The sequence below is a fragment of the Pogona vitticeps genome, chromosome 7, assembly GCF_051106095.1.
Source record: "Pogona vitticeps strain Pit_001003342236 chromosome 7, PviZW2.1, whole genome shotgun sequence".
NCBI lineage: Eukaryota > Metazoa > Chordata > Lepidosauria > Squamata > Agamidae > Pogona > Pogona vitticeps.
The window spans coordinates 547538-575536 of NC_135789.1; the positions used below are offsets into that span (position 1 = coordinate 547538).

Sequence of the window (27999 nt, forward strand, 5' to 3'; positions counted from 1 at the left end):
AACGGCTTGGCCCCCACCGCCCTGGTCCGGCTGCCCGCGAACCCGCGGAGAGCCGGGGGGGGGGGAGCGGCGGCCAAGGGAAGAGGAAGGGAGCCGAGCGAGCGCGGGGGGGGGGCGGCGGCAGGGAAGCCGGCAGGAGGGCGAGCAGGCGGCGCACCGGGTCCCGCAGCCCAAGCCGCCGCCTCGCCTCCTCCTCCTCCTCCTCCTCTTCCTCCTCGGGGCTGGCGGGCGGGCGGGCGGGCGAGTTGGCCGGCCCGGGGCGAGCGGAGCCGGCGGGGAGCCGAGAGGAGGCGGCGAGCGCGAGCGCGCCCTTCGCTTTCCCGAGGGAGGGGAGGGGAGGGGAGGGGAGGAGGAGGGGTCCCGTCCCTCCCCTTCCCTCGGGTCCCTCCCCCTCCTCCGCCCCCCTCCTTTAAAAAGCCCCGCGAGGCCCCTCCGGCGATGCCCGCTGCGCAGCCCCAGACGCCGCCGCCGCCGCCACCGGGAGCCGAGCCGAGCGCCGGGCAGGAGCGCACCGGGCACCCGAGGGGAGGAAGAAGAGGAGGAGGAAGAGGAGGAGGTGAGGCTCCGGCTCTTGGGGGGGGGGGGGAAAGGCGCACTGGCATCGGGACCCCCCCCCCCGCGCGCGCGCGCCTCTTTCCCCGGCGGCCGCGCTGCCCTCTGCGTCCCCCCCTCCTCCTCCTCTTTTCTTCTCTGCCAGCGGCCGAGCGCCCTCCACTTCCCCCACCACCACCACCACCACCATCCAAGCCCATTCCTTTTGGCAGCGGATTCTCCCTCCTTCCTTCCTTCCCTCCCTCGCCCGCTCTCTTTTTCCTGCCCTCCGAAATGCCAGCCGCGCCAGGCTCAACTTCCTCCAGATCCTTCCCCGCGGCCACGATCCCCAACGCTGGGCATCAACCCTTCTCCCTCGCCTCCCTGCCCATGTGCAGAGTGCCCTCGCCAAGCCGCCGCAGGGGCCTCCGAATCCCCCTCGGTCTGAAGCCGGGAGCGCCCTCCCCAGGGCCGGCCAGCCAGCCCCCCCCCCCGCGCGAAATCCGCCTCCCCGCTTGCAGATCCTCTGCACGGAGGGCGGGGGGGGGACGGGGGCGAGAGGGGGAAGTTGATCCCGGGCCTCAGGATGGCTTGAAGACAGGAGGGACCCCGGAGTCACCGCTGGTGGGCAGAGGGCATCTCCATCCAAAGAGGGAGCACCTCTGGCTTGGAGGACTGGAGGGTCCCCCCCCCCCCAAAGTGAAGATGCACAACCAACGGCTCTTTAACTGGAGAGTATGGGATGGAAGCTGGGCCCTCCTCTTGCCCCCAAAAGCCCCTGCTCTACCCACTGAGCCACTGTCTCCCCCACTGCAAAATCCTCTGTCACCGGTGCCAGAGTGGGTGGGGAGGGGGCAGAAGGAGCCCGACCCCCTCAATCCCCCCCTTCCATTATCCACCTGAGAGGTCTGTTGGGGAGGGTGGGAGAGGAACCCCTGTCTTGGATTACAAAGCCCAGAATCCCCCAGGAAGAAGGAACTTCCAGGCAGGCAGGGAGGGGGTTTCCCGGGTCTCCCTCTTGGCCACCCGGGAACCATGAACGGGCAAGGCCTCCGTCTCCCCTGGGCAGCCACCCAACCGCTTCGGGCCTCCCTGGCGTTCTTAAGAAAAGGAACTCGGGCTGGCCTGGCTGCTACCTAGAGCGAGGCAAACGGCCTTGGGCGGCAGATGCTGAGAGGGGGTGGCAAGGGCTCTGTGCCACACGCCGCCTCCGATGCCCCCCCCACATGAGTGCCCAGAGATGCTGCCAGAGTTAAAAGGTAGCTTCTCTGCTTGTTTTGGTGGACTTACATTGGTGGGGAGTGGTGGGGAAGGACCCGTTTCCCCCCCCCTCTGCCTCGGGCAGCAAAAGGTTTTGGTGGGTCAGCCACTGTATATGGGCACCGATCCCACCCTCTCCCCTTGTGGACGTTTTCGCTCCCCTGGCTGATTTCGGGGGCCGCCCCTCTTTCATCACCTGGATGAAGGCTACAGAATTCATTCCGGGCTCCCTGCGCCCGTCCGTCCGTTGTAACCGACAGAAAAGGACATTTCGCCTAAGGGCTGGGGAGGGACGCACCCTGTAACGATCCGTGTATCTGGCCCATTTTGAGATCCCAGCCATCTGCCTCCCTTTGGAGGCTTAATGGCCAATTGATTCGGGGGGGGGGGCTAATGCGGCACCCCAGGAAGAGGAGGCAGTGGCCGGCTCTCAGGCGATGCTGCTGCCCTGCCATTAGGTCTCTGGAGAGCTGAGGCTGCTGGCCCGTCAGGCAGTGACCCCGGCTGCCCTCCATCGTCCCTCCTGGTCTGCCTCTCAGGCAGACACCCCGGCCAGCTGCCTGCCTGCCTCCCTAACCATGGGCGGCCCCAACAAAGCCAACCCTGGCGATTTCTCTCTCTCTCTCTCTGTTTTAAGAGGGGTCCCTGTGCTCCCCACATATCTGGTGGGTTGTTAAGCCTGGCACTCTTCCTCTTCCATCTGATTTCACGCCCGCCCACCCCCTCCACCCCCTACATAAGGAGAGCCTGCAGGGATGATGGGAGTTGTTCTCCTGAGACAGGCACGGGGGGGGGGGTCAGAGAAGGGTGTCAGACCACGGGGTTGTCCGTCGGTCCCTCTGTTGTATTTGGAACCCCTCTTTCCTCCAATCATCTCCAGTGGGTGCTCACTCACCACGGCCCTGCAAGGAGGGTGCCCAGGCGCCCCGTTGTGAGCAGGAGGTCTGCCAGGTTGCCCTGGGGGCGGCCAAGCCAGTCCAGAGCCGGGTGACCTCCTAGAAGGACGCCACGAGGAAGGCCGTTCGGCCGCCTTGCCAGAGAGGGAGGCTCTGGCCTCCCCCTTCCCCTTGTCCCCACTGGGAGGCCGAAGGATCTTGGGGGGGGGGGGGCCTTGAGAGCGAGAGCCGGGCCAGGGCTCGGGGAACCTGGCGTGGCCTTATCCAGCTCTGCTAGGCGCGCCCTGCCTGGCGGCGCTCCGTCTAGAGCCCGCCTCACAGGCCTGTTGTGAAAGGGAGGCAGCCCGGCCTCCAGCACCTTCCAAGACAGACAGTCGGGGGTGACATTATAAGAAGGATTAGTACCGAAAGATGAGCCAAAGAGTAAATATTGAAAGCCGGGTGGAGATTCACTGGCCGCAAAGAGGAGGCTTTGTCAGTGGTGGCTCTGCCAGAGCTTGGAAACTTAATTTTTACTTCTTTCTTTCTTTTTGTTTTGGGGGGGAGGGGGGAAATAAGACTCCCAGCCAAAAAAATCCTTCCAAAGGAGGCCATCGGTTCATCACGGTCCGTTCTTCCCAAAGTTCTGCTGCTCAGCTTCCCAAAAAACCGTGGCCTCTCACTGTCCCTCCACACCCTCTTTCTCCTCACGCTGCAGGGGCCGGGTCTCTCCGAGAGAGCCAGAGCGGCCTTAGGTGGCCCGTGGGCTTTCCACTGGTGTCTCTCTCTCTCTCTCTCCCCCCAGAGCAACCCTTTGGGCTAAGCCAGCCAGAACCAACGGGGGGGGGGGGAAATTGCGAGGGACTCTTTATTGATGGGAGGAAACATTTACTTCAGACAAGGGACGCAGCCGCCAAGGGACCGGCCAGGTGTTGTCCTCTCCAAAGCTCAGACTCCCAAATGTTGACCAGCGGACGAGCAAAAGGTCCACCGGAGGGGATTCCACCCCCGTTTGCACTGGGGCAGGTGGGTGGGAGGCCCGTTCTAGCCTGCTCAAGTCTCCCTTCCAGAGTCACCCTCCACGGGACAGCTAGAGAGCGCTTAGCGGATCCATTAAGACGAGCCAGATTCATGGGCCGTGTGCAGAGAAGGCTTTCTCCGCAGTGGCTCTGCCTGAACGTGGAAATTCGAACTTTCCTCTTTTTTTGGGTGGTGGTGGTGGTGGGGTGCTACTATCACCCCCCAGCCTCTGAGCTCCCCGTGATGGACCCAGCACCCCAGAGACACGCAGTGGGACAACCCTCCCCCCCCCCGATTGTGTCCTTTGGAAAGGTTTTCAATGTCATCTTTTCCTGTGGTCAAAACCACTCTTTCTCGGCTGGGGCGCCATCAGCCACAGCATCTAATCCTACTCATTGGAATGCCATGGCCCTTTTCTTTCTTTTTTCAAGTGCTTTTGAAGTTTAAAATCTTACCCTGGCTTCAAATCCCTGCCCTTCCCTTTATATGCTTGCACATCGCCCGTCACCTTGCTGGGCTTGGCAGAGAAAAGCGGGCCGGGCTGTCCACGTGGAAGTAAATCAGAAGTATTTAGAAGAGGTAACTGGCTGAACTTCGCACGCACCTCCTCTCGTCTGTCTTGGCCAAGGTTTCGCCAAAGACCGAGGAGAGAACTTCACGGCTTTCCGAGGAGAGGGACTTGGGTGGATGGTTTTGTTTTTGTTTTTGTTTTGTTTTTCTTTGCTTACAGGGCCTCTTTCTCTGTCCCATTTCTCAGTCCACTTTGCAGCCAATAAAAGCCATTTTAAAAATCCTGCCGAAGCCAGGAGGGAGCAGCGCAAAAGGTCACTGGCCAGTCCAGAGCAGAGACGGTCTCCGGACAATTTGCCAGATAGGAAAATATCCTCCGTGGGCAGAGAAGGTACATTTTGAGGTTGCCGTTCTCTGAATCGAACTCCTTAACCCCAAGGACGAGGCTGGCATGGGGATGCTGGAGTTTGTAGTCCCACGCCACAACCCAATTGCTGGCCCCAAGTTGTCAGCAGTATTGATTTGTCAGGGGGACCTGGGTTCAAATTGCTCCCTAGGTGGACCTTGGGCCAGTTCAGCCTGACCTACCTCACAGGGCTCTGGGGAGGAGAATGGGAGCTGAGCTCATTGGAGGAAAGGCGAGAGAAAAATGTAGCAAATAAGTCAACTAGAGCAGACCCATAGAAACCACGGGGTTTCTATAAAAGTCATCATTCAGCTGTTGGTCCCACAGATTTTCTCTAGCTGGCACTTGCCACTGGATGCAGACCCCCCCCAAAAAAACTTTTCTGAATGCACTTTAATCCACAAAGAGAGCAGGGTGACCCCCCCCAGCCTGTCCCTGGCTGTTCCCCCTTCCCTCCCCCCCAATTTTTTTTTTCAAAGAAAGGACGTTCAGACTCACCTTTTGAAGAGGAGCCTGGGAGGAAATGAGCCTGCGAGGTGGGGGGGGGTGCTCGTTTTCACAGCGAAGTGTGAGGAAGGGCCCCAGAGATGCTGCCCCCCCTCCATGCCATGGACAGCACCAACCAGATGGGCAGAGAGGGGGGATGAGGGGCTGCAGGCGCTGCTGGCCTCTCCTCCGTTGGGATCCAGGCAGGCCTGAAAGTCGAGAAAGCCACAAGAAGTATTGCAGAAGAGTGGTCCTGGCCGGCCAGCAGGAGGCATTAAAAACATTCCCCCCCCCCCCCCGGCTGGCTCCCTGCCCCCCTCCCTCCCTCCCGCTTCGCCTGCAATAAACTCACTAGTCCTGAAGGTGACCCTTTCGGTCAGTTTTAGGGTTGCAGCTCTCCCAAAGCAAGCCCCAGCTTTCACCTGGAAGGCAACACAGCCACGCACCCCTTGAGGTCCCGGCAACGCTGTGGGTGCCCCCAGGGAGCAGCTCCCCCCACCCCTGCTCCCACAACAAAGCAGATGATGGTGTGCCTTACAGGTCATAGCAACCCCCCCTTTTAGTGCACACACGGACACACAAGAGTTGAGAACATGTCCTGGCAAAGAGAGCTGCGTGAACCCCCCCGCCCCCCTCCACTGCCCCCCCCCTGCAAGCACACCCACACCCTTAAATTCATCAACATGAGATACTATCTCCCTTTTTCCTGTCCAGGGCAAAAGTTCAGGGTTCCTCCTGATTCCAACATAGAGGCACACATTGCTAAGGCAATAACAGAAACTGGTGACAGGAAGGTGGGGATGATGGGTGAGGATGATGCCTAGAGATTCCTTTCCAAGTCCTCCCCCTCTCCTGGACTGTCTCAAGGCTCCTCGTTGGCATCTCTTAAGGAGAGAAAACCCTCAGGATCCGTGGAGGCCAGATTTCCGCCCCTGATGTTTTATTTCCAAAGTGCTCCGTGGAAAAGCCAAGGGGAGCACAGCCGGGAGAGGGAGAGGGCGCCTCTCGGCTGAACCGGACCCAAGGCAGAGGGCCTTCTCTCCGGCCTGGCGCATGGCTCCCATGGGGGATCGCTGGGCCCTCAACTCCAGTGGGAAAGCCCGCAAAAGGCAGGGAGGTGCTTTTCCAGAGTCTGGCACTGGCAGCAGCAGAAAAAAAAAACCCACAAAAAACCACCACACCTTGGAAGCAAGGCAGAACCGTCAGGCATTTCTGGAGATTTGTGCCAAGGGGGCGCTCTGGACTCCGCTCGTGTTGCAAGCTCAGGGAATCCATGCGTGACCTCCCACCAAATGATGCGTTGACTGAGAACTCCCGTATATGTTGGAAATATCGGCTTCTCTGAACGGTGCCTCCCGTCACTTGCAAACGGAGTCGCTTTCTTTCCTAGGTTGGTCTTTGGGAAGGGAACACAGGCTTTGCCTACACATCCAGCCACTCCAATGAAGAATTCCTCTCTGGAGTCAGAGGCATTTTAACCTTTGAAGGACGGGTGGCCTATGATGTAGAGTTCAGCTCCGAAGCAACCGCAGTCTTTTCCGGCCACTGTCTGGGGTGGGAGCAATACCCTGGCCTCCTTTCTTCGTTTTCTTCAGCCTTCCTTGACTCAACTGGTGCAGCGCTGGCATTTCTTCCCACCCACAAAGACCCCTCCTGCAAATATCTGTGCCGTTGTGGGGATGACACACACACACACACACACAGAGATGCCCATTCTTTGCCCGCCTGTGCCAAGGAGGCAGGTGTTTCTCTGCAGTGAGTCATTCAGCGGGGACCCTCTCCCGAGCGAGCGAGCGCGCGCGCCAGGCCAGCCTGGGAAGTTCTCCCATCCGGCCCTTTTCTCTCCTTGGCCGGCTTTTGCCCAACGGATTTGGCGCGGCTTCCCGCCAGCTGGAGACCTGCCAAACGCTCCCCGTGCTTCGCTTAAGAACATTGGATGGTATCACTTGCGCTCAGTGGGGATAATCCCCGAGAATTAGATACGGCCCAGAGGGGCTTATTTGGAGAAGGTGGGAAGCAGAAGGCCGCTCCAAGACATCCTGCTGCCTGGGGACAAACAAGTCATTAAAGGTGCACAGCATGGCCTTGCCTAACAGGAGAGCCGGCTTCGACAGTGTGAGACGGTCTTCAGCCATGCAGAAGGCGAAGGGGCTGATCCAGCCCACCTGTGCTTGCTGATCTTTTTAAAATGAACGCCCTGCAAACATTTACAAATTGGCTGAATTTCCTGAACAAGGTCTTAAAAATATATTATGTTTACTGCAATGGTTAGAGAAGTTGTGCGGCTTCCTGGAAGAGCATTTCTGAACAGGAAGGGAGGACTTCTTCCCCAGCCACACAGGCTGGTGCAGGGCAGATGAAAGACACTGGCAGGTGTTGATCAGGGTGGTTGCTGAATGTCTATTGTTTTTATTCATACATGACTGAGTGAGGACTGACTAACTAAACCCTTTATATTTAATCAAGGGCCTCACTAGAGAAAACAGTGATTCCGTGTTTAGACGGAGTGCTCCCTTATGGGGAAAATATGGTCTGTTTAGTCTAATAGGAGCTTGCCTCAGTCCATGCAGTGTTCCTTGTTAGAAACGCTATGAAATCATGGATGGATCTGCTGGGCTTTCTCTTTTTATGAAGCTGACAAAAATGAGTTTGTCGGGGCTGGGCTTTCAGGTACGATCACGTCGAGAAAAATTAGCTTGCTTTTGTTTTGCAGTTGGTCAGTTGGGAGCTAGCCATGCTTTGCTTGTCTGCCTGATGTCTTGGGCATGTAGGACTGGAATATTTCTATGCCGCGAGGATAACGTTGCAAGGGGAAAAAAATCATGCACCTGCATGTACAATCCATCTCTCTCTAGTCTACAGGGTGTTTTTGCATTTTGAAAAGGGAGACTCGCATTTTATAGCCTCTCTTGCTCCCTGACATGCTAGAGGTGGCACTCTGTAAGCCCACAAATACTCCCCCCCCCTTTGGAGTGTCTCTAAGGCAACACGCAGGCTCTAGGACGGGGGAGAGCGAGTCTCCTCACTGCCAGCGCGTCTCTTTCCCCGTTTCTTGGAGGTTGCAACTCACCAGGTGAGGGAGAGCGATCCCAGGACCTCTTCGCTTGCTCGAGCATCCTTGGAAGGGATCCGCTGGTGTGTCTGTCGTGTCAGCTACCTCTGCACTTCCGCTCGCTGTTTGTCCCGAAGGCCTCCCCCTGTTTCTGCTCCTTGGTGGCTTTATTCCCTGATGTTCTTTCTGCTCCTCATTTGCAAACAGTTTTGAAACCTTCTAAAGGGTGGAAACAGTCGTTACAAGTGCTCTGGGACGCATGGACTTTCCAGATAACGGGTCAATGCCGCAGGTCTTCCTGAAACCCTGAAGCTTTGACATGAACGAACGAACGAGCAATGCTCCCTCTCCTTTGCTTTGTGACACAGAGCCCAGCCCTTCCTCACTTTGGTGCGCGAACCCTGCTGGATCTGCACCTCCTGCTCCAAAAGCCGCCACCATGAAAGCGCTGCTGGTCGCCTTCCTGGTCGAAGCCTGTCTCTCTTCTTTGGTTCCAGGTAAGCGACGTCTCGCAGTGGGTGGACCGGGAAGCTCCCAAGAGGGGGTTTGCTGTGAACCCCGCAGGCGCATGGGCCCCCAATGGGAGACAGCCCAGCTCTGCTCTCCCTGCCGCCAGCTGCAAACCACACCCGCAGCCCAGCCATTGGCCGAGCTGCGAGGGACGCCATGGAATGTTCACCAACAGTCCCTTGCTGGTGAGGGCTGGCGCTAAAACACGGCAAAACCAAGGGGAGGAAGGGGAAGGAGGGTTGACCCTCTTGATGAAGGCAAATGTTTCCACGCCTCCTGTTTTTAAAAACCCTTGTTGTAAGGAGAAACGAACATCGCCTCAAGCATTTGCCCTTTCGCAAGGCTCAGAAGGCATCCTGCCTCAATCACGTCCACACAAATTGGCAAACCGATCCACACGTGGCAGAAGGGTGCATGCCCCTTGGGGGGGGGGGGAGGAAGAATGTCTACCTGAGGTGAGAGCTGGGAAAGGTTCTGTTTTGAACTAGGACTCTGCCCGCACTAACTGGGTGCCCCTGGGAAGAGTAGCTCGACAGCAACCTCCATCCACACTCTGGAGGGAAGGGGCCCATGCATTGCACCCACGCCTTGCAACTGAACAGGACGCCACAGCGAGAAGGAGACACAACACAGGGCGGGGAGGAAGGCCACAAAAGGGAGACGGAGAGACTTTTCACGCCGCTAGGAATGGTTCGCCAAGGGGTGGGGGTGGGGGTGGGGGCGGCCTGGGGTGGCCCTCTTCCTTCTTCTGTTGTTCCCCCTCGTAGAAAAGGAGAAGAACCCCCAGTACTGGAGGCATCAGGCCCAGGAGACGCTGAGGAAGGCCCTGAGCCTGCAGGCGCTCAACACCAATGTGGCAAAGAACATCATCCTCTTCCTTGGCGACGGTGAGCATCCAGGAAGACCGGGAGGGGTGGGGGAGGCATTTCCTACAGGAGAAAAGTTGGGTGACGCCATCCGGGTGCCAGGGGAACCGCACCCGTTCCGCTTCCCCCTAAAGGCCCCCCCCCTTTTTTTAGGGACCACCAACCTGGAAATGATCTCCCTTGGGATTTGGGAGTGGTCCCCCAATGGATGGACCCTCGCTGGCCTTTCTTCCTCAGTGGCTCCTCCAGAAAGAGAGGGGTGGCCTGTCCGGGAGCCCATCCTATCCACCCGTTTCCCACCCGCTTAAGGGTCTAAGGGAGGAATGCCTGAGCCTCTGCCAATTTTAGGCAGAGAACTGCCCTGCCTGCCAGTTTCCACCTCCTGCGTGCGGCTTCCTCCGAGGGCGCCTCCTGGCTTGTGCTCCCCCTTCCCCACTTTTTCCACCTTGCGATGGATGATGTTGCAGGAAGGGGCGCCCGGGCAGCGGTTGCCAAGAAAGGCCCGGGAATGTATATGCCCTCCTCCTCCCCCCCCCTTTTCATTTCCCCGCAGCCTTGAGAGAATGAAAGAGCAAGTTGGAGGGCAGAGGCAGCTGCTTTGTGAGGAAGGACTCTGGGAAAGGGTCAGAACTGGGGAGGGCGTCCAGGGCAGGAGGGGGAAGAAAGAGGCCAAAGGGAGGGATGGGAAAAAGCCACACGAGGTTCGCATCCCATCGCTCAGATGCTGACCACGCTCTAGCGAGGGAGCGACTACAAGGCCCTCCACGTTTCGTGGCCGACCAATCCAACTTGCAGAGTCCCTGTTTGCCTCCGGACGACCAATCACAAAACAAAGCCAGCGGATCGGGTAAAGGCACAGGGAGGGGGGGCGTCCCTCTAGGACCGCCCAACGTGTGGCCTCCATCGCGTCAGGGAGGCTCTGTCGCGAACGACGGGATGAGCAGAACCCCAATTCCCACAGCCTGCGTTCTGCTCCCGGCTGCCTGTCCTTTGCTGATCTCAAGGCCGGGCGAAGGGCGGCTGCTCTCACTTTGGCCGTCCAACCCGCCCGCCCCCCCCCCAGGCGGGCCTCTGTCTGCAAGAGAGACAGAGACGTGGCGGGTCCCAGGCCACGTGTGGGGCTCTGGGCTCCCTGGGGTGAACGGAAAGTGGGTTTTTTATCCGCCCCGGCCAGGCCTCTAACCCCGACCCCCCCTCTCTCCTACCCTCCACCCCTCGTGGCTGCAGGCATGGGTGTCTCCACCGTGACCGCCGCTCGGATCCTGAAAGGGCAGCTGGAGAACCAGAGTGGGGAAGACGCCCTTCTGGAAATGGACCGCTTTCCCTACGTGGCTCTCTCCAAGGTAAGGACCTTTCATTCCCGCCCCCCCCCCCCCGCTGCACGTCAAGGAAGCCACGGGACGGCCACGTCCCTCGAAGGCACGTCTTGCAACGTTTTGCACCTCATCTTTCCGTTCCACAGGCTCCCCCAAGAAGCCTCATGCTTCGAGGCCTAATCCCTGTGACAGTTCATCTGGATTGGGTTTTCTGGTGTTTAGCTGCACCTCTCATGCATTTGGGGGTGGGCGGGTTGCAGGGGGGCCTCCTTGCATATATATCAGCCTCTCGGGGAGGAAAACTGGAAAACACCAAGAGTAAGGAGTGGGATGGAGCAAAGGGATCCGAGGTGTCCTTTTGTGCTGCCACATTTCGTTGCAGTTCTACTTGGGGAGCTTTCCTATCAGCGCTCAAGGATTCGGGGAGGGCGAAGGGTCCCTGGCAAAGGAAGAGGTCTAGAAGTGGGGCCGAAGAAGGCAGAGGTGGGGCACCAAGGCAGCATCCCTCAGCCAGGGGTGGGGATGCTCCATAAAGAAACTCTGTGTGTGTGTGTGTGTGTGTGTGTCTGTGTCTGTGTCCCCAAGTCACACGGCTGCTTCCCTGAACCTCTGAAGGCGGGGCCTGAGAAAGTGACCTCGGGAACCCTCTGAAGGCCACAGGCGAGGTTGCCAAGAGAAACAACCGTCGTACGGGCAGTGCCAGCTGCGTGCAGGTGCGGTCTGACCCTGGGGAAAGCTTCCACCCGGGGCAGTTCCGTGTGGCAATGCAAAACAGAACAGGGCGGTCCTCTGCACATATATTCTCGGAAGCCTCCATATTTCTTATAATTCTCGCAAACAAGATCAGGGGGATTCCTCCCACACCCCACCCACCCCACTTCCTTCGCAAGTGTGGAAACCTTTTGTTTAAAGAGATAAAAATACAAATCTTTCTAGGATTATCCTGTGACTCAACCTTTCCCAGGCAGGCGCCGTCATCCAAAATGGTTTGGATTACAACTCCCATCATCCAGAGCCAGCATAGTCACACTAGCTGAGCAAACGTTGAAGCCTGTTGTTACCTACCGTTCTTTTCTTTTCTTTTTTTGGTAATGAAGACGTGAGCTCATTCCATTTCAAGAGCAAAATAATCACGCCCACTTTAAAAAGTCCCATTTCAAAAGGAGATGCAATGACTAAAAACACACATGTAATTTTTTTTTCTGAGTATTTCAAGACTGCCAGAAAACTTCTCCTGATGGGCCTTTTTAGCCCAGCCCCGTTGATTTTTTGGAAGCATCCTGAGTGGAAGGTTTTTAGATGGGGATCTGCTGTTTGTACCATGAATCACCTCCAGCCCTTTTTCTTACCCATTGAAGAGAGTCTTTCTTTCTTTCCTTTTTAAAAAAGATTTTAAAGATTTTTAAGATTTTAAAAAAGCAACACCCCCTCCCCCAAAAAAGCAATCAGTCCTTGAAGAAAAATATAATTAGACACTAAAGCATGTTTGACTTTAGCAGAAACGAGTTATCTTAGGACTGGGTAGTGAGTTGCAGAAAGACGGATGCTTCAAGAGTAATTTCCCACATTTTGGGACCGTACAGATCGCCGTCTGGGATGCACCTGGAGGGTCTCAAAAGAGGAGGGGAGGGAAGAAAGATCCGAAAACAGTACCAGAAGAAAGATCCCCTTCTTGTCTGGCTGACCCCACGCTACCACCCCCCCGAGGCTCCTGGCCAATTCGGGAGACTGGGGGTAGCCAAGCCAGTGGTGCTGTTTGCCTACCAGGCTGTTGCGCCACCTCAGCCAGGTTATTTTTAATTTGCACGGAGCCATTTTTAACTGGGCTGGAGAGGATTAAAGGGACAAACAGTGGATCCCATTTTGCTCCGAACGGCTCCATTCCTCTCTCCTCCTCCCTCCACACCACCCCATCCACCGACATCTTCCTCTTAACAAACTGGCCCCGGCCTGGCCTGCAGAGCGGCCGAGGTGCCAGCTGTTGACTTAAGCTTCGGGAAGGGAAGGTTCACGTGGGCAACGGGAGAGGCCCCGTCGGCTGCTCGTGGCCAGCCTGGTGCCGGCGACCGGGCGGGGAAAGCCCCGGCGGGGGGGGGGGGGGATGCCTATCAGCCAGGGGCCACCCTGAGGGTCACCCTCACGACCCACAATCGATCGATCGGTGCCTCAATCTTCCTCTCGCTTCCTGGTCGACTGGCTTCTCCCCATACGTTCTCCCTACGCTGGGAGAGGGTGAGAACAACCCAGAGACCTCCTTTTGAAAAGTAACTTGTTCCTGATAGCGACCATCTGTGGATCCCCACTCCACCCCTTTTTCTTTCTTTCTTTTTAGATCAAAAAAAGATTCAACCTGCAGCTGTTTCGGCCCCTGCACCCATTCGGGCAGGCAGGGTCATTTGTCATGGCCTGTTTCTGCAGCTACACTCAGAACCTGTTAGGATGAGAAGATCACAAGTCTCACTGTCTGGTTCATTAGGAGATTAGTTTCCAGAATGGGAGGTGGTGGTGATGGTGGGGGTGAGGAAAAGATCTCTAAGCTCATTTACAGAGGCCTCCAGGGCTGGCTTCCACAAAGGCCTGGCAGCCATTACGGGGTAGTTAGGATCTCAAAGAAACAAAGAAAGAAAGCGTAATGGAAGTAGGCCTAGGAGTAGCTGTCTACCTGTCGGTCTAGAAAAGACCCCCCCTCAGGCTCTCTACTTGCTCCTAGCTGGCCTCCCTGGGTTCAATTCACTTGCCCCATGTGCCTGTGTTGAATTCCTGACCCCTTTGTCCCATTTTCTCTGACAGACTTACAACACCAATGCCCAAGTCCCCGACAGTGCCGGAACGGCCACCGCCTACCTATGTGGAGTGAAAGCCAACGAAGGGACCGTCGGGGTCAGCGCTGCGGTGACGAGGTCCCAGTGCAACACAACCGCGGGCAACGAAGTGACCTCCATCCTCAAGTGGGCCAAGGCGGCAGGTGAGCGACCAGAAGGCCCTCTTCGGGGCGCAAGGGGGCGTGCCTGGAAACAGAGGGTGTCCCGTTCCATTACGAGGAGCCGCCTTCCTCCCATCCGCCTGAGGACCAGGAGGGTCTGCTGAATGGCTTTTTTTGGAGAAGGGCTCCCCCCCCCCACTTTAAGCCATGGCGCATTTGGCTGGCTGAGCTCTACTACGGGATCTCAGGGAGGGCTTAGGAAGGCCTAAAGGTTCGGTGCACAGAGGGCTGGATTGGCCTGCTTTGGCCCGTTCCTTGTTTATTGACCGCCTCAAAAGCGGATTGTCAAATATTGGCTTTTGGAAGCTTTGAGCTTAAAAATGCCCCAAAGGCCGGGTGGTGTGGTCAGGGAAAACACGCGGAGGAATGTTGGATTTTGTCTTTTCCCCTCTGCTTCTTTTTTATTTTATGCGATCTCACTTTAAGAGCAGCAGGAAGAAGAGAAGAAAGGGGCTCGCTTTCCTTCATCCAGACAGAACTTTCTCCTCCCGCCTCGTCATAGGAGAGGTCAGGGCTGATCCGGTGGAAAGCATTCCCAGGAGAGACAAAGGCAGGCAGAAGGGAGGGCGTTCCTCACACATCATATAAAGTGAGGACCTATGGAACTCCCCTCCACAAGACGGAGCTGTGGCCACTCGAACCACACTTCCCAGCACATGCTTAATCTGTGGACGTCTGGCCTCTTCCTTTCACGGGCATGCTTGGTTTTTTCCTAAACAGCCCAAAACGAAACTGCCCCCAAAAGCCACGATCCTTGGGTCCTCCCTGGAGGAATGCTTTCTTTTAGAGCCGGACAGGAACAGAGAGCAGGGCGAAGGGTGAACTTTAATCACAAATGCATCACCGTTCACTGGACCTGAGTCTCGGTGGACTTGGGACCTGTTTGTGCAGGGCCTGTTGGTGGGGGGGGTGGGGGGGCCTTTCCTGTAGGGTCGCCTCGGGTGTCCTGCCGGCGTGCGTGTGCCTCTGTGGCCAAACCCACGGCTCAGCCCCCCCCCAAGTCCCATCCCTGGGCATCTCTCAAGAGAGGCTGCCAGTCAGAGTAAACCATCAGGAGCCAGGTGGAGAAACTGCACCCTTTCTGTAAAACCTCTCCCCCCCGCCTCCCGTTTGAAACTCCCATTGCGAAACAGTTCTGCAAATAAATGTAATTTTCTGCTCCCGGGAGCCCCCAGCAGTGGTGGTTTTGTAAGGATTCCTGTTGGATTCCTTCCCTTAAGACTCAACCCCCTTCCCTCCCAAAAAAAAAATCAGATCAGTTTTGACTGTGGGTTTAAGAAGAACCAACGTTTTCTTCATTCGCTGGTGGTGCAAATGGCCTCGGAATGGCCAAAATCGCACCCACGTCCCCACTCTGAACTTGGCTGACCCCCAGGTATGGCTTGGCATAAGGTCAGGCGGATATAATAAGGAACACAGACGGCGCTGGGATCTCCCTTCCCCCCAAAGGGCCGCTGAGAGTTAAAACAAGCTTCCAGGCTGTGCTCCTACCGTTCAATTAGGGGCGAGGGGGAGACGGCTGAGGCGACCAGATGCCCCTTGCACTCAAAGAAGCGCTCTCTTTATCATCCCATCACTTCAACGCCTGCCAGAGTCTCAAACTCTGATCCTTCCTGTGTTTTCTTTCCTTTTTTAAAAAACAAACAAACAGATGGAAAATGCCATGAAATAACTTTGCATTTTTTTTAAAGAAGGCATTCTGTCCATGCCGAAGTCCAGTCCAAACTTCTGCATGCAAAGGGAAGCGTATAAAGCCCTCATTAAAAAGCCCCAAGCGAGAGCCGGCTTCATTGTTGTTCTTTCAGAGGTTGGGCTGATTTTTGGCCCGGACATCTGTGGCCATTCTGTACTCTTGTTTTTCCCAAGAGATGGAGGAGGCTGAGCAAAAAAATCAGATCAAAGGCCGACATTTCCAGGTGCCCACACTTAGAACATCTTTGCCTACTTTTTGAGGGGGGAGAAAAAAAGGCATTTTATTTAAAGCCATGCCAAAAGACTGAGTCTCTTTCTATGGATGTGTTGAGCCGGGATTAAAAATAAACCTTTCGGTGGGTGTTTTTTCCCCCCCCCCTCCTCCTTGAAGGACATGCTCCCGGCTCCAGGTACAAAAAAGGGGCTTGTGACTGCACTCCTCTCTCCCCCCCCCGTCTGCCTGCGGTGTCCCCCCCCGGGGGGGGGGGTTCTGCAGACAGACAAGATAGAGAGACTGGCAAGGGTGAAAGGAAAGACACGGTGCTGAAAAATCAGAGGACAGAGGACTTTGCTGTTTTCGAAGAAGGAAAGTGTCGAAGCTCCAGGGCCAGAATGAGATGTTCTAAGTCCACAGAGCCGGACAATGTTTAACTGGCGGGGTCAGTCACCTTTGGGAAAAGGGGCATCTCATCATCCTGCGCTGGCAGCTTCTCCTGTTTGACCCCCTGCGGCCGGCTGGACCCAGGCGGGAAAGAGGCCACTCAGCGTAGAAGCGAGGAAGAAAGCCCCCAAGCCCTCGGCCGCCTTCGACAACAGACTCCCTCCTCTCCTCGCAGCGGCCCTCTCTTGAATTGGCCGGGGACGGGCGCAGCCCCGCAAAACCCTGCTTCCTGACCTCTCTCCCCCCCCCTGCCCTCGCCTCTCTCCCAGGTCCCTGAGCTTGGCCTTGCAGCAAACGTCCAAGCTAAGCTCTAGGCTACAGGGAATTAGAGCTGAAATCACATGAGCGTTTTAGAGATCGTGGTCTTTTGTGCCCGAAAAATCGGACTTAACCAAGGAAGCCCGTGCTGAGGGCCTGAAAACCAACTTACAAGGAGAATGATAACTTGTGCAGAAAAGTTGAGAAAAGTTTCCACTGTGACAGTCACACACTTAGGTTCAAATTATAGGTTAGTTATAACGTCTAGGTCAACTCTCACACTAGCTTCAAAACCACAGGACCGTTACCTCTGTTGATCTCCGTCTTCCTTCACCCACATTTGCCCATTGCTTCCAGGGAAATCTGTGGGCATCGTTACCACCACGCGAGTGAACCATGCCACGCCGAGCGCCACGTATGCCCACTCCGCAGACCGGGACTGGTATTCGGATAACGAGATGCCTCCGGAAGCCATCCAGCAGGGTTGCAAAGACATCGCCCATCAGCTGTTTGAGAACATCCCGGACATTGAGGTCAGTGCGTATGCCGCCTGTGTGTATGGACAGGATAGCCCATTATCCACCGTTCCTACACCTGAAGTTAGAACAATGAAGGGAGGCACATCCACAGGAATAGGAACATTAAAGGAAAAAGAATGCTATAATTTTGGCAGACATGAAACAAAATATGTACACATGAGTTCTCTGGGGGTCTCCCATCAGGGGAGGATGGGGTTGAACCTGCAACCTTCTACATGTCACTTTTATGTTCTGCCACAGATTTTTTTTTACAAATGCAGTGCTAGCCCTGCTGTGGTGGCTGGGGGGGGGCTGCTGCAAATAAGGAGGCAAGGGTGTGTGTGTTTTTTAAACCTTCCCATGGGGAAGGGGGCTCCGGGGGGGCGCTCTCTCTCCATCCATCCCCCCCCTCCGCATCTAACCCATGGGATTTCCACCGGCTCGTGCACCAAACTCATTATAGCCTTTCTACAGCATTGACTTGTGTTCTGGTACGTCATAGGAAGACATTTCCTGTCTCCCCCTCGGTTCTCCTTCAGGGGCACAGAGCAATCCAGAGAGCTTTCTCTGTGCATCTGCTGTGTTCGGCAGGAGAAAATGAACATAAAAATTAAAATCTTTATTGATTTAATACTTTTTTTTTTAAAAAAAGGCTGCCAAGTAGCATGGGTAGCATTTTATCCTCATCAATATTCCAGCGGACTCCTAATTTCCAGATGTTACATCCTGCTGCAGCAAAAGCAGCCCACGGAGACCTGTGGCACTTTAAAGACGACCCTGTTTGTTCGGGTTCTAAGCTGCGGTGGTGGACAATGCGGGACTCTGTGAAGGTGCACGGAGCGGTCCGGAGAACAGTCCGTGCCTCAGGCAAAGGGGGCTAAGGGTCCGCAGAAGCTCCCAACGTGGTGAATCTTCAGGACTCTCGGCGGTTTCTTCCAGTGAGGAGGTCTTGCTAGGCAAAAACTCTCTGAAGAGATACGTGACGTGCCAGGAAGGAATTTGAACACGGGGCTTCGGGCCACTGCTGCCACCTGCCACGCAGGCTGCGTTTCTTTCTTCCTTTCCACGATCCCTCCTCGTCTTAACCGCAGACCTTTTTGGGTGTTCCCTCCACCCTTCCGCTGTGAGGCGGAGACTGAGCCGCCATTATCCATCCCAGGTCGCTCAGAGGACCGACCGGTCCCTGCTTGACCTCCCAGAGAAAACATTCAGCCCAAGGGCCTCCCCTTCCCTTTCCCTTTATCTCGGAAGATGCCTGCGTGTTTGTTTCAGCTGGCGCGGCTCCCGTCCCGCCATCAGCAGCAAGTCTCAAAAGCAGCCGGGCGGGTCCCCTGATATCTCATCAGGATATTTCACTTCCTCCTCCTCCTCCTCTAAGGCCAGTTCTTGGCAAAGAACTGAACCCACCAGCCCCGTCCGGGCGCAAGCAGGGCATCTTATTTCCCTGGGAACCTTTTCTGTTTTTCATCCTCCTTGGTCGGCTTCTCCCTGAGAAGACCAGCCGCTGCCCTGCCGCCCGGTCGCATCTCTTAATTCTTTCGCTTCTCGCTCTTACATCGGCGTTGCTTATTCCCCACTCCGCCCCTCCGGTATTCCTTTTTTATTCAAATGTGTGTCCAAGGGATGGCACAGGCTGGTTATTACAAACTGACCAACATGGAAAGTATGGACCTCAGTGTGAATCTTTTTTTCTTCTTCCTCCTTATGGTCTGTTTCTTCAGGCCCCACACCATGTATACTTGCCACAGACGCACCCCTCTCGGTCCCCTGACATTTTGCAAAGCCCCCGCCATCCCTCTGAGGATCCCCCGGCCTCACGGGCTGTCCACGGGTTCGGCTGGGAAAGGCTCCGGCGGGTCGGGACGGATCCGCCCTCTTCCTTCTCTGAATCCCACCTGGGCGCCCTCTCTCTGGCTTTCCCGTCAGAGCTGGCACCGTCCGTGGGTCCCGAGGCCACAGGAGTGGGCGTTGCAGCCTCTCACATCTGACCCTTCGGTAGAAACCCAGTACAAAGCACAGAGGGGTGCCCAACCCCTGAAGAACAACAGGGAAGTCTCGCTCTCTCTCTCTCTTCTCCGTTTCTACAAATTGGGGGGAAAAAGGCAGAAGGGAGAAGAAAAATCCAAGAAATGGGGAGCACAAAGCAGCATGGAGGAGGTTCTTGCGCTGGTTTGCTTGCTGGTGCATTTCTGGCTCAGGGTGGCCAGAGGCCCGGCAGACCCAGCAGAATGCGTGGAAAATCCATTATCTGGGCCACTGCCAACCAGCCACCCCCTCACGCACACCCCCCCCACCCTCCGCCAATTCCCTCTTGCCTGGCCAGCCACCCTAGAGAGGAGGAACGGCGCCCCCTGCTGACCTACGGATGCCCCGTCGTCTCCAACAAGCCCTGACAATCGGCGGCTGGATGCTCCCCCATGACCGGCTTGCATGCACCCACACAGACATGTGTGTGTGTGTGTGTGTCCCCTCCAAAGATCCCGGGCAGGGCTGGCCGATGCTTGGAGAAAAGGCCAAGAGACCACATCCCGTTGGAGAGCTCCGTTCCTCCCGTGGAGGCTGGCTCCCACCAGTTTGGCCTTGGGCGTCTCTGACCCCAAATCCTTGGCCTGTTCCAGCAGAGCCGGCTCCGTCCAGAACTCCCTCCCCTTTCCCAGGAGGGAAGGAAAAAAAGGCCCAACTGTTCCCACTTAGAGGAGATGCCTGGCCGTGAATCTGGTGCGGCCTTTTTCCGATTAAGGACCCTGACTGATCGTTCCCAGCCTTTCTCAAGAATGTCAAGGTCATGAAGGCAGAAGGAACATTTTTTTCCCCAGCAGGAGCCAAAGACCGGAGGCACAACTTCTCTCTGTGGCAAACGCCATGTGGGTCGCCTGCCTTGGGATCGGATTCCTTGAAGCAGAGAAACTGGCAGCGGGGGCAGGTGGGGGGAGGGGGAAAAACCCCAAGCACTCCAGGCTTGCTAATTAGGACTAAGCCTAAAGGCCCCTGGAAAATCCAGGCCGACTTCTCGTAACTCGGGAGGCTGACCTCAAACCTCTCCCTTTTGGTGAGGTTCTCCTCCCAGATGATGTGGCTTCCTTGCAGGAGGGCAGCTTCTTCTCGTCAGAAGAAAACCACGTTCTCTCTCGCTCGGTCTCTTCCTGGACAGGTTATGAAAGCGCCAGCTGACAGGGGCCAAACCCTGACTCATTCCCATTCTTGTGTGTGTGAGAGAGAGACTGAGCAAATGCAAAACCACCTGAGGGTGAAGCGCCTTCTGTCAGCCTCAAGAAAAGCATTCCTATTTGCGGAAACGGATTTAGCACCGGCGATGCAGAACTTTTCTGTTTCCAAAGCAGCTGATGGGTTCTTTGCATCTATTAACCTTTCCTGTGCTTCTTCTGTGTGTGCTTTGCTTCTGAAAGTGGAAAGGGGGCAGATTTCGCCCCCCCCCCAGAGGCAGATTGTGAAGAGAGTGTGATTGGAGGGGGGGGGGAGAGAAAAGAACTGGGTGCCTCAGTCTCATGGTGGAAGTGAGGAATCTTGTGAGGCCCGAAAGCTCTACTCATTGGCAGGCTTCCTCGTGTTGCAACAACCTGAATCGGTGAGGGATTTCACATCCCTGCTTTGAGAAGCTGGGAAACAGCAGGACATGAAGTGAAGCCGTACGATCCACACACCAGAATCAGGGGATTGGGAGTTCAGGGGACTGGGAGGGAGGGGCAGCGCCAGCACCATCACCACAGATCCCACACAGAATTCCTCTCTGGCACCGCAGAGGTCTGGGCTCAGCTTTGCCCGGCCTCAGATTCCAGCTGACTCCAAGGACGGCTCGAGTGACAGAACGTCTTCCAGGCAGAGTTTGGCCCGTGACCGGCCGGCCAGCAATGCCACGGTCGGCTGGTGAGTGGGTTGACTGGCTGGTCATGGCAGCCACCACAGCAGGGCAAACAGCCGCCCGTGACGTGGTCTGAGGGGCCGAGGTTTATCCCCAAGCTCCCTTCACGGCTGGCATCCGCGGGCAGGACCAGGCACGGTGTTTTCCCCTGGTATAAATAAATAGGTGGGCCTCTTCCTTCAAAAATACTGTAAACCCCAAACATATAAAATAAAATAAAAAAATAGGGAGAAAAAAGAACAGTCTGAATCCCTCATTTAAGCCGTTAAATAGGCCCCTTTAAGAGTAATTTTAACTTTGTTCCCAAGCTGGAAATAATTACATGTTGGGCAGGCCAATTTGGATTCTCTGGGATCTGTCAGTGTGTAATTATTATTATTATTAGTTTTGGGTTTTTGCTGATGCTGCTGCTTTTATGATTCACCTTCTAAGACCCTGAACTCTAGGGGAGGGGAAGGCCAGAGTCCCAGCCGAAAACCATGGCCCCAGGACGGCGCTCGGCATGTCAGGCTGCCTCCGACGGGCGCAGGAGGAGAGCCTCTCGGCCAGAGGCAGGCTGTTCCGGTTGTGCCCTATAGAATAAGGAGCCTCCTCTGCAGGGTTGTTCAGAGGATAAAATGTGCATGTGTGATGAGGAGACACACAGATCAGGGAGGGACAGAAAGTCACCCCAGACATTGTGGAGGAGCGGCTGGAGCGTTGAGATTTGGAGAGACTCCCGTTTCTAGTCCTCTGTGAGCCTTGAAAAAAATCACTCTCGGCCATCTTGAGCCCGGCCAACCCCACTGGGTCCTGGTGAGGGTCAAACTGGGGAGAAGGTGAGCTGAGAAGGTTGTCTTGATGGCCTTCCCTTCCCTCCCCTCCGCCCCCCCCCCGGCTTCTGCGCAGGTCATTATGGGCGGCGGGAGGAAGTACATGTTCCCGAAAAACACCAGCGACGTGGAGTATCCCAGTGAGGACAAATACCGGGGGACACGCCTGGATGGCAGGAACCTCATCGAGGAGTGGAGGCAGAGGAAGCCCAAAGACCAGGTGAGGGGACCCTCTGGGGTCGGAGCCGAGGGAAACACCAGAGAGAGCGAGAGAGAGAAAGAAGACCCCTTGGCTGTCTTGCCTCCGGGTTTGCCCACGAGGGTGTTGATTCTCAGGTCCCTGGAAATCCCAATGAAGGGGCCCCTGAATGGCTGGGGGAGACGTCCACGGGAAACCGTCTGTGTGCCCCCCCCCAAATCAGGCTTCTTCGGCGTACCTCCTCTGTTCCTCAAACAGCCTCTACAGAGCAGCAGACTGCCTGAACAAGAGGGTTCCCCCTCCCCAAAAAAACCCCACAAGGCCTTCCCCAGCAATGCCGGACTCCCGTTAGGGAGGGTCAGGGGGTCCCATCTTGACTGTCTTCACCGCAGGAGCCCCAATAAAAGCCTTCGAAAAGGCAGGCGGGCTCAGGGGATCTGTAGTCCTAGCGGCTTCCCTCTTTGCCAGGAGCAGGTCTTTTGTACAGGTAACGGAACTTGAGGGCAACTCAAGAACCAGCTACCCCAAAAGACTTTGCTGGGAGCTGTAATGGGATGTAGCCACACCGGTTGCAGCGGAACTGGGGAGAAGGAGAGGCCGATCAAGAAGCCCCAGTGCCCTAGAACCGAGATCGTTCCTTGCTGGGCTACCCTTCCGGCACGACATGTTTTCTCACTCAGTCAGTTTCTCTCTCTCTCTCTCTGACTTCTTCCAGAACGCCCACTATGTCTGGAACCAGACGGAGCTGATGAAGCTCGACCTGAACCAAGTAGATTATCTGTTGGGTGAGTTGGGTGCAAAGTTTGGCCACGCAACGCACACGCAAGCTCTACCCACTGTACCAACAGCTGCGTAATTGGTGCAGAAGCCAAGAGATAAGATGATGATGATGATGATGATGATTTTGCCATTGTCCCCCACTCTTTCCCCTTCTCTTCCTCAGGCCTCTTCGAGCCCATTGATATGATGTACGAGCTGAACAGGAACAACGAGACGGATCCTTCCCTGACGGAAATGGTGGAGGTGGCCCTCAAAATTCTCCGGAAGAACCCCCACGGCTTCTTCCTGCTGGTGGAAGGTAAGAAGAGGAAAAGCGACCCGGAAGAAACAACAGCAGGGGCTCCTGCTGGCTCTTTTGTGGCTGCAGTAAACTGTTCAGTGGCTGAAATGTGCCCTGAATCATTCAGACCACGCGATCCTGGCACTCTCTCTCTTCCAGGGGGCAGGATTGACCACGGGCACCACGAAGGGAAAGCCAAGCAGGCGCTGCACGAGGCAGTGGAGATGGACCGAGCCATCGGCCTGGCCGGCGTCATGACCTCCTCCAAGGACACCCTGACCGTGGTGACGGCCGACCACTCCCACGTCTTCACCTTCGGAGGCTACACTCCGCGGGGCAATTCCATCTTTGGTAAGGAAAACCCCGCGCAGACCGATTGCTGCACAGGGTTCAGAAATGCCTGGAGAGCCTGGGCGGAGGGCAGGGCTTTTTCCCCCACCCCTACATCAGGCCATCGCCGTCCTTGCACCGGAGACCAGGGAGATGGGACATGGTGGGAAGGCAGGAGGACAGCCCCCCCACTCACACTCCTCACCTTTATGTCTTTCATGGAGACCTTCATTCCATGTGTCTGCACAGGGCTCTGGGGGGTGGGGTGGGGGAATCCTCTTGAACAAGAAAGCATTCTCAAAGTCATTGTGTTTCAGAGACATTTTAGCAATGGATGGGATCCAGAGGGTCATCTAGTCTGCCTCTTCCCCCTGCAGGGAATCCACAGCGGAGCCTCCCTCACAGAGAGCGATCTAATCCCAGTTTTAAAAAACGGCAGAGCAAAGGGACCGTAGTATCCTAGAATCATGGTGTTGGAAGGGGACTTCCAAAGCCGTCAGGTCCAACCCCCCCCCGGCTCAAGGCAGGGGTCCAAGTCCAAGCAGATCTTTGACGGAGGGGGGTCCAGTTTTCTCTCGAAGGCCTCCAGCCTTTGGGTGCTCACCACCGCCTCCCGAGGTCATGGGCTCCATCATTGCGCTGCTCAAGCAGTTAGGAAGTTTTTCCTGATATTCCACTGAAATCTGGCTTCCTGTCACCTGAGCCCACGGTTGTGTGTCCCACACTCTGGGAGGATCGAGGACGGATCCTGCCCCTCCTGTGTAGGACAGCCTTCCAAATCTTTGAAAGGGGCTCTCCTCTCTCCCCTCTGGCTTCTTTTCTCAAGGCTGAACAGGCCCAGTTCTTTCCACTCCGCTACGGAAGAGCTCTCTACCCTTGAGCAAGTTCTCCCTTAGGTTTACTCCTCTTCTCTTTCCTTGTCATTTGAATCCTGGGGTTCAGGGCCTGGGGCCTCCTGGGAGAGTTCAGCCAGAGGGTCCGCCTCCTTCTCTCCCGGGCCAGCCATTCTCCTCGTATCCGAGGGGGCCTCTCACAGCATCTCCCCCCCCCCCATTTCCATCCACCAAAACAGACTTTGCCTGTCCCTCTCTGTTTGCGTGGCCACTTCCCCTTGTCGATGACCAATTTCCTTTTGATCGGTCCCCCACGGACGAGGGCGAAGGCCTGCCTGTGGTTTTGTCCATCGATTTGTTCCGTTCTGTGTCGGGATCATTGGGCCTGCGAGATGCCCGGGGGGTCTCCCATAGCGTCCTCTGGTGCCTTTCCAAAACCGCCCTTGGGGCAAACCCTTTGCAGGGCTTTGGAATTCTTCTCGCAGGAAGGCTGCAAACCTCGGTGGCTCAGCTCTGCTTTCCAGAATTCAGAATTTTATGGACCCGTCAGCATGGATTCATCCGTGGACCTGCCTCCTTGCCGTCACTTACGTAGGCGAGGGAGGAAAAGGGGCACGGTGGGAGTGGAAGCCAACAAAGCGGTGCTTCTTATTTTATTTCTCTCGCTTCTCAGCCCTGCCCAGGTGCCCAGAAAGCCAGACAGAACTGGGATTGTTCTGCAGGGCTCCGGAGAAATCAGAAAGAGGCTCCCAGCAACCTGGCTAAGCCCTTGAGAGAGCCACTGCTCCTTCTTCCTGCCACTAAGCACGGATTATTATGCCCTATTTCTAATGGCCTCCATCTAACTGCATGTCCTTGCTAAGAGCGGATCCTATGAATGAATGAATGAATGAATGAATAGGATTCCCTTTAGTTCATTGGCTTCTATTGTTCAGCCATGAATCCTGGTTGATCTTCCCACACAGGATTAGCCCCGATGCAGAGCGACATGGATAAAAAACCTTTCACCTCCATCCTCTACGGAAATGGACCTGGGTACAAGGTGGTGGCCGGTGAGAGAGAAAATGTCTCCACTGTGAATTTCAGTAAGTCCTGCGCCCTCTTCTTGTTTCATCCCCACCTACCTGTCCTCGTCCTCTCCCCCCCCCCACACGCACACGGAGAAATGCAAAACCAAACTTCCCCTGATGAGCATCAATCTAATTGTGCAACATGAACAGAATAACAGCATTAAAGTATTAAACAGTGATAAATCGTAATAAAGCAGAGTGCTTTATTATGGTAACGACAGTGGCATGTTTTCAATATAAAGAGAGGAATAAAGTCTTACCTTTGATATTGAGGCCTCGGGGTGGCCTGCAAGCAATTGAAAAGAACTTTAGAACCAACCCTAACTTTTTAGAACGGCACAAAACGTGTCCATTCATTTGTTCGTTCGCCCATTCAATCCTCCCATAACTTGGAAAACTTTTTCTCCCCCCCCCGACTTAAAACTCCACATTGCCCCAGTTGCATTCCAGAGAGGGGAAGGGGTGGTGGTGGTGGTGGAGACAGAGGGGGGGGCACTTCCCCAAGGGGTTGTCTAACGGCTCCCCCCCCCCCCGCACTATCTCCACAGCTGACGTCAACTACCAGGCTCAGTCGGCCGTCCCTCTGCGGATGGAAACGCATGGCGGCGAAGACGTGGCGGTTTTCGCCAAGGGCCCCATGGCTCACCTCCTTCACGGCGTCCACGAGCAAAACTACATTCCCCACGTCATGGCGTACGCCGCATGCATTGGTGACAATCGAGACCACTGCCTCTCTTCCGGCGCCCCTCGCAGTCTCCCAGGAGCCCTCACGCTGACTCCGACCCTCTTCTCCTTCCTCCTCCTCCTCTGGCTTTTGTTCTGAGGCCTCCTCTTCCTCGCCAGCCTCAACTCCTCGCTCTGTTGAACAGTGCCAACGGGGGATCTCGCTGCTCGGAAATTTCCCGCATGGATCCCGACTCAGGATTTCGCACGTCTGTCGAGGTGCAGAGCACTGAAGTCCTCCTTTATTAGATATGTTGAGGAGCCGTTTTCTGCCATAAAGAGACCACCCAGTGGGCAGCAGCCAGACCCTTCTCCTCCTGGCTGGAAAGGTCTAGAGGTCCAGGACAAGGGTGGGATATCTCTGGGAAGTCCCTGTTTCGGACGTGGCAGGATCCGTGCCAGCTGTCAACAACTGGACATGCTGGGCTGCTTGGCTCTCACCGTTTCCTAGACAAAGATAAGGTTTTGAGTTCCCGCAGGCAGGACAGGAGCACCTCTGCCTTTCAGCCCGTCGGTTGGAGCTTTTTAAAAACCTCAACAGAACATTTCCACCGTTTTTCCTAGAAAGGTGTCTTTCCTTCCCTTATTAAGCCTTTCTAAAAGTGACGCAGGGGGTGAAAGATAAACCTGCCACTTGCTGCCTGAACTTCCTGTTTGTCTGAAAAATCTCTGTTTTTCCTTCCTGATCTGCCTTTCACCAATTTATATTGTAATTACAAATTTAAGACCTCCATCCTGATTTTGGATAAAACATGAGGATGAATTTTCCACATCACTTGTCGTCCAGTTTTGCCACCCGGGCTTGGCGTTTTCGCAGCAAGAGCGTCTGTCGAACAGCAAGGAAAACCTCTCGTCTCCTGAGCCACTTGTGGACAGAAAAATTAGCAAGTTCGTTCTTGGGATGCGATCTTCTTCATCAGGAAACCTCTCTCGGGTCCACCTTTGCCTGCAGAAAATCCTAAAAACAAAAAAAGGAGGGATCAGCCTTCATTAGTTTGTAGATTATGTGCTTCGTTAGTTAACAATTTGTTGATGGATTTGCATTTTTTAAAAAAGTGCTAGCATCAACCTACCTTGTTAGAAGTGAGATTTACTACTGTTTTTAAACACTCCCCCAAAACAAATTTATTTTCTTGACTGTTTGCATTATTGCTATTTTTAATTGCCAAAAAAAAAGGGGGGGGGGAAATCTGGGAAGGAATGATTAAAAATAAAACTATTTGGGAACAGTGAGCGAATGGTCTGTTGGGATGAAGAAAACAAGAACACCCGGGGCCAAGTAGAGTTCCAAAACCCACAAGCGCTAACTTTGGGGTCTGGTGAGATGGAGGAGGAGAGAAGCTGGAACCCTTTGTGATGAAACTGTGGGCTTAGGGTTTCCATACAAGAGGACTCTCGCACCTGTAAAAACCTTTTTTTGCAGAAAACCCAGAGCGAATTTTTCTAGAAAAGAGGACGCTTCTCTTAGAGGCCATGCTGTGTCTGCTTCTAATTGATCCTGGATCAGAGATCTGATCCATTCAGCTAAAAGTCTTTCAATATTTTTTTTAAATTTGGAATGAAAACAGGAAAGAAACGTTAACAGCAACCTGCCAAAGGGGATTCAGACATCCTGGCCTGGCCTTCGCAGCCCCTCTCCCAAAAAGAGTGGCTTCCAGAGGTTGGGAAAAATTACTTTTTAAAAAACCCTCCATGGCTGTGCTGGGTTTTTACTTCTGCTCTTGGAAACCAGGCCAGGAGAGCCAACCTGAGCGTCTCAAAGCGACTGCGTCTGATGATCCCAGACCATGGGGGGGGGGTGCGCTTTGGAAAATGGGATCGTTCCTTCCTCTGGGGAAAAGGGTCAAAATGTGCCATTTAACAGAGGGAGCTGAGACAGGGAGTTCTAGAATTATACAGATAAATGGCAAACTTTTAAAAAAAAAAACACCAAAAACCCCTACACATTCTCACATCATACGAATGACATATCTATGAGTAAGAAGTGTAGCCTCGGCAGACTGTCGGTGTACAAAAGAGGGCACCTACAAACCTCTACAGTCTGATAAACATTACAGATTATTACCAGTTGTCCGTCCATCTTTCAAGAATGATGCCAAAACATTCGGGCGGGGGGGGGGGGGAGAAGGAGAAGGAACCATCAAGCTC

General features: G+C 55.3%; 1 protein-coding gene and 1 long non-coding RNA gene across 3 annotated transcripts; one reads left to right on the plus strand and one right to left on the minus strand.

The window, feature by feature from the left end:
• The first annotated feature begins 338 nt into the window (after positions 1–338).
• On the plus strand, positions 339–27084 carry ALPL (alkaline phosphatase, biomineralization associated). Of its 2 annotated transcripts, none has more exons than XM_072977419.2 (12): positions 339–556; positions 8509–8637; positions 9418–9537; positions 10744–10859; positions 13623–13797; positions 16784–16959; positions 21713–21856; positions 22551–22620; positions 22779–22913; positions 23055–23246; positions 25024–25143; positions 25677–27084. In XM_072977419.2, the coding sequence occupies exons 1-12, from the start codon at positions 439–441 to the stop codon at positions 25949–25951; spliced, it is 1770 nt and encodes a 589-aa protein (XP_072833520.2). In that variant the 5' UTR covers positions 339–438; the 3' UTR covers positions 25952–27084. The 2 variants fall into 2 exon arrangements, with proteins under 2 accessions (XP_072833520.2, XP_020637743.3); XM_020782084.3 differs by lacking the exon at positions 339–556 and adding an exon at positions 3569–4587.
• LOC144584093 (uncharacterized) lies at positions 13239–16872 on the minus strand. Its single transcript, XR_013538138.1, has 3 exons — positions 16735–16872; positions 15307–15442; positions 13239–13840 (listed from the first exon to the last, which is right to left on the minus strand). It is a non-coding gene; the product is annotated as an uncharacterized LOC144584093 (long non-coding RNA).
• Positions 27085–27999: the final 915 nt, after the last annotated feature.

Bases quoted from the DNA above. Each gene is read 5' to 3' on its own strand.
- ALPL (XM_020782084.3), top strand. From the start codon at position 4,374: ATGGTTTTGTTTTTGTTTTTGTTTTGTTTTTCTTTGCTTACAGGGCCT. The intron at 22,621-22,778 runs GTGAGTTGGGTG...TCTCTTCCTCAG, and splicing joins CCAAGTAGATTATCTGTTGG to GCCTCTTCGAGCCCATTGAT. The intron at 25,144-25,676 runs GTAAGTCCTGCG...CTATCTCCACAG, and splicing joins TGTCTCCACTGTGAATTTCA to CTGACGTCAACTACCAGGCT.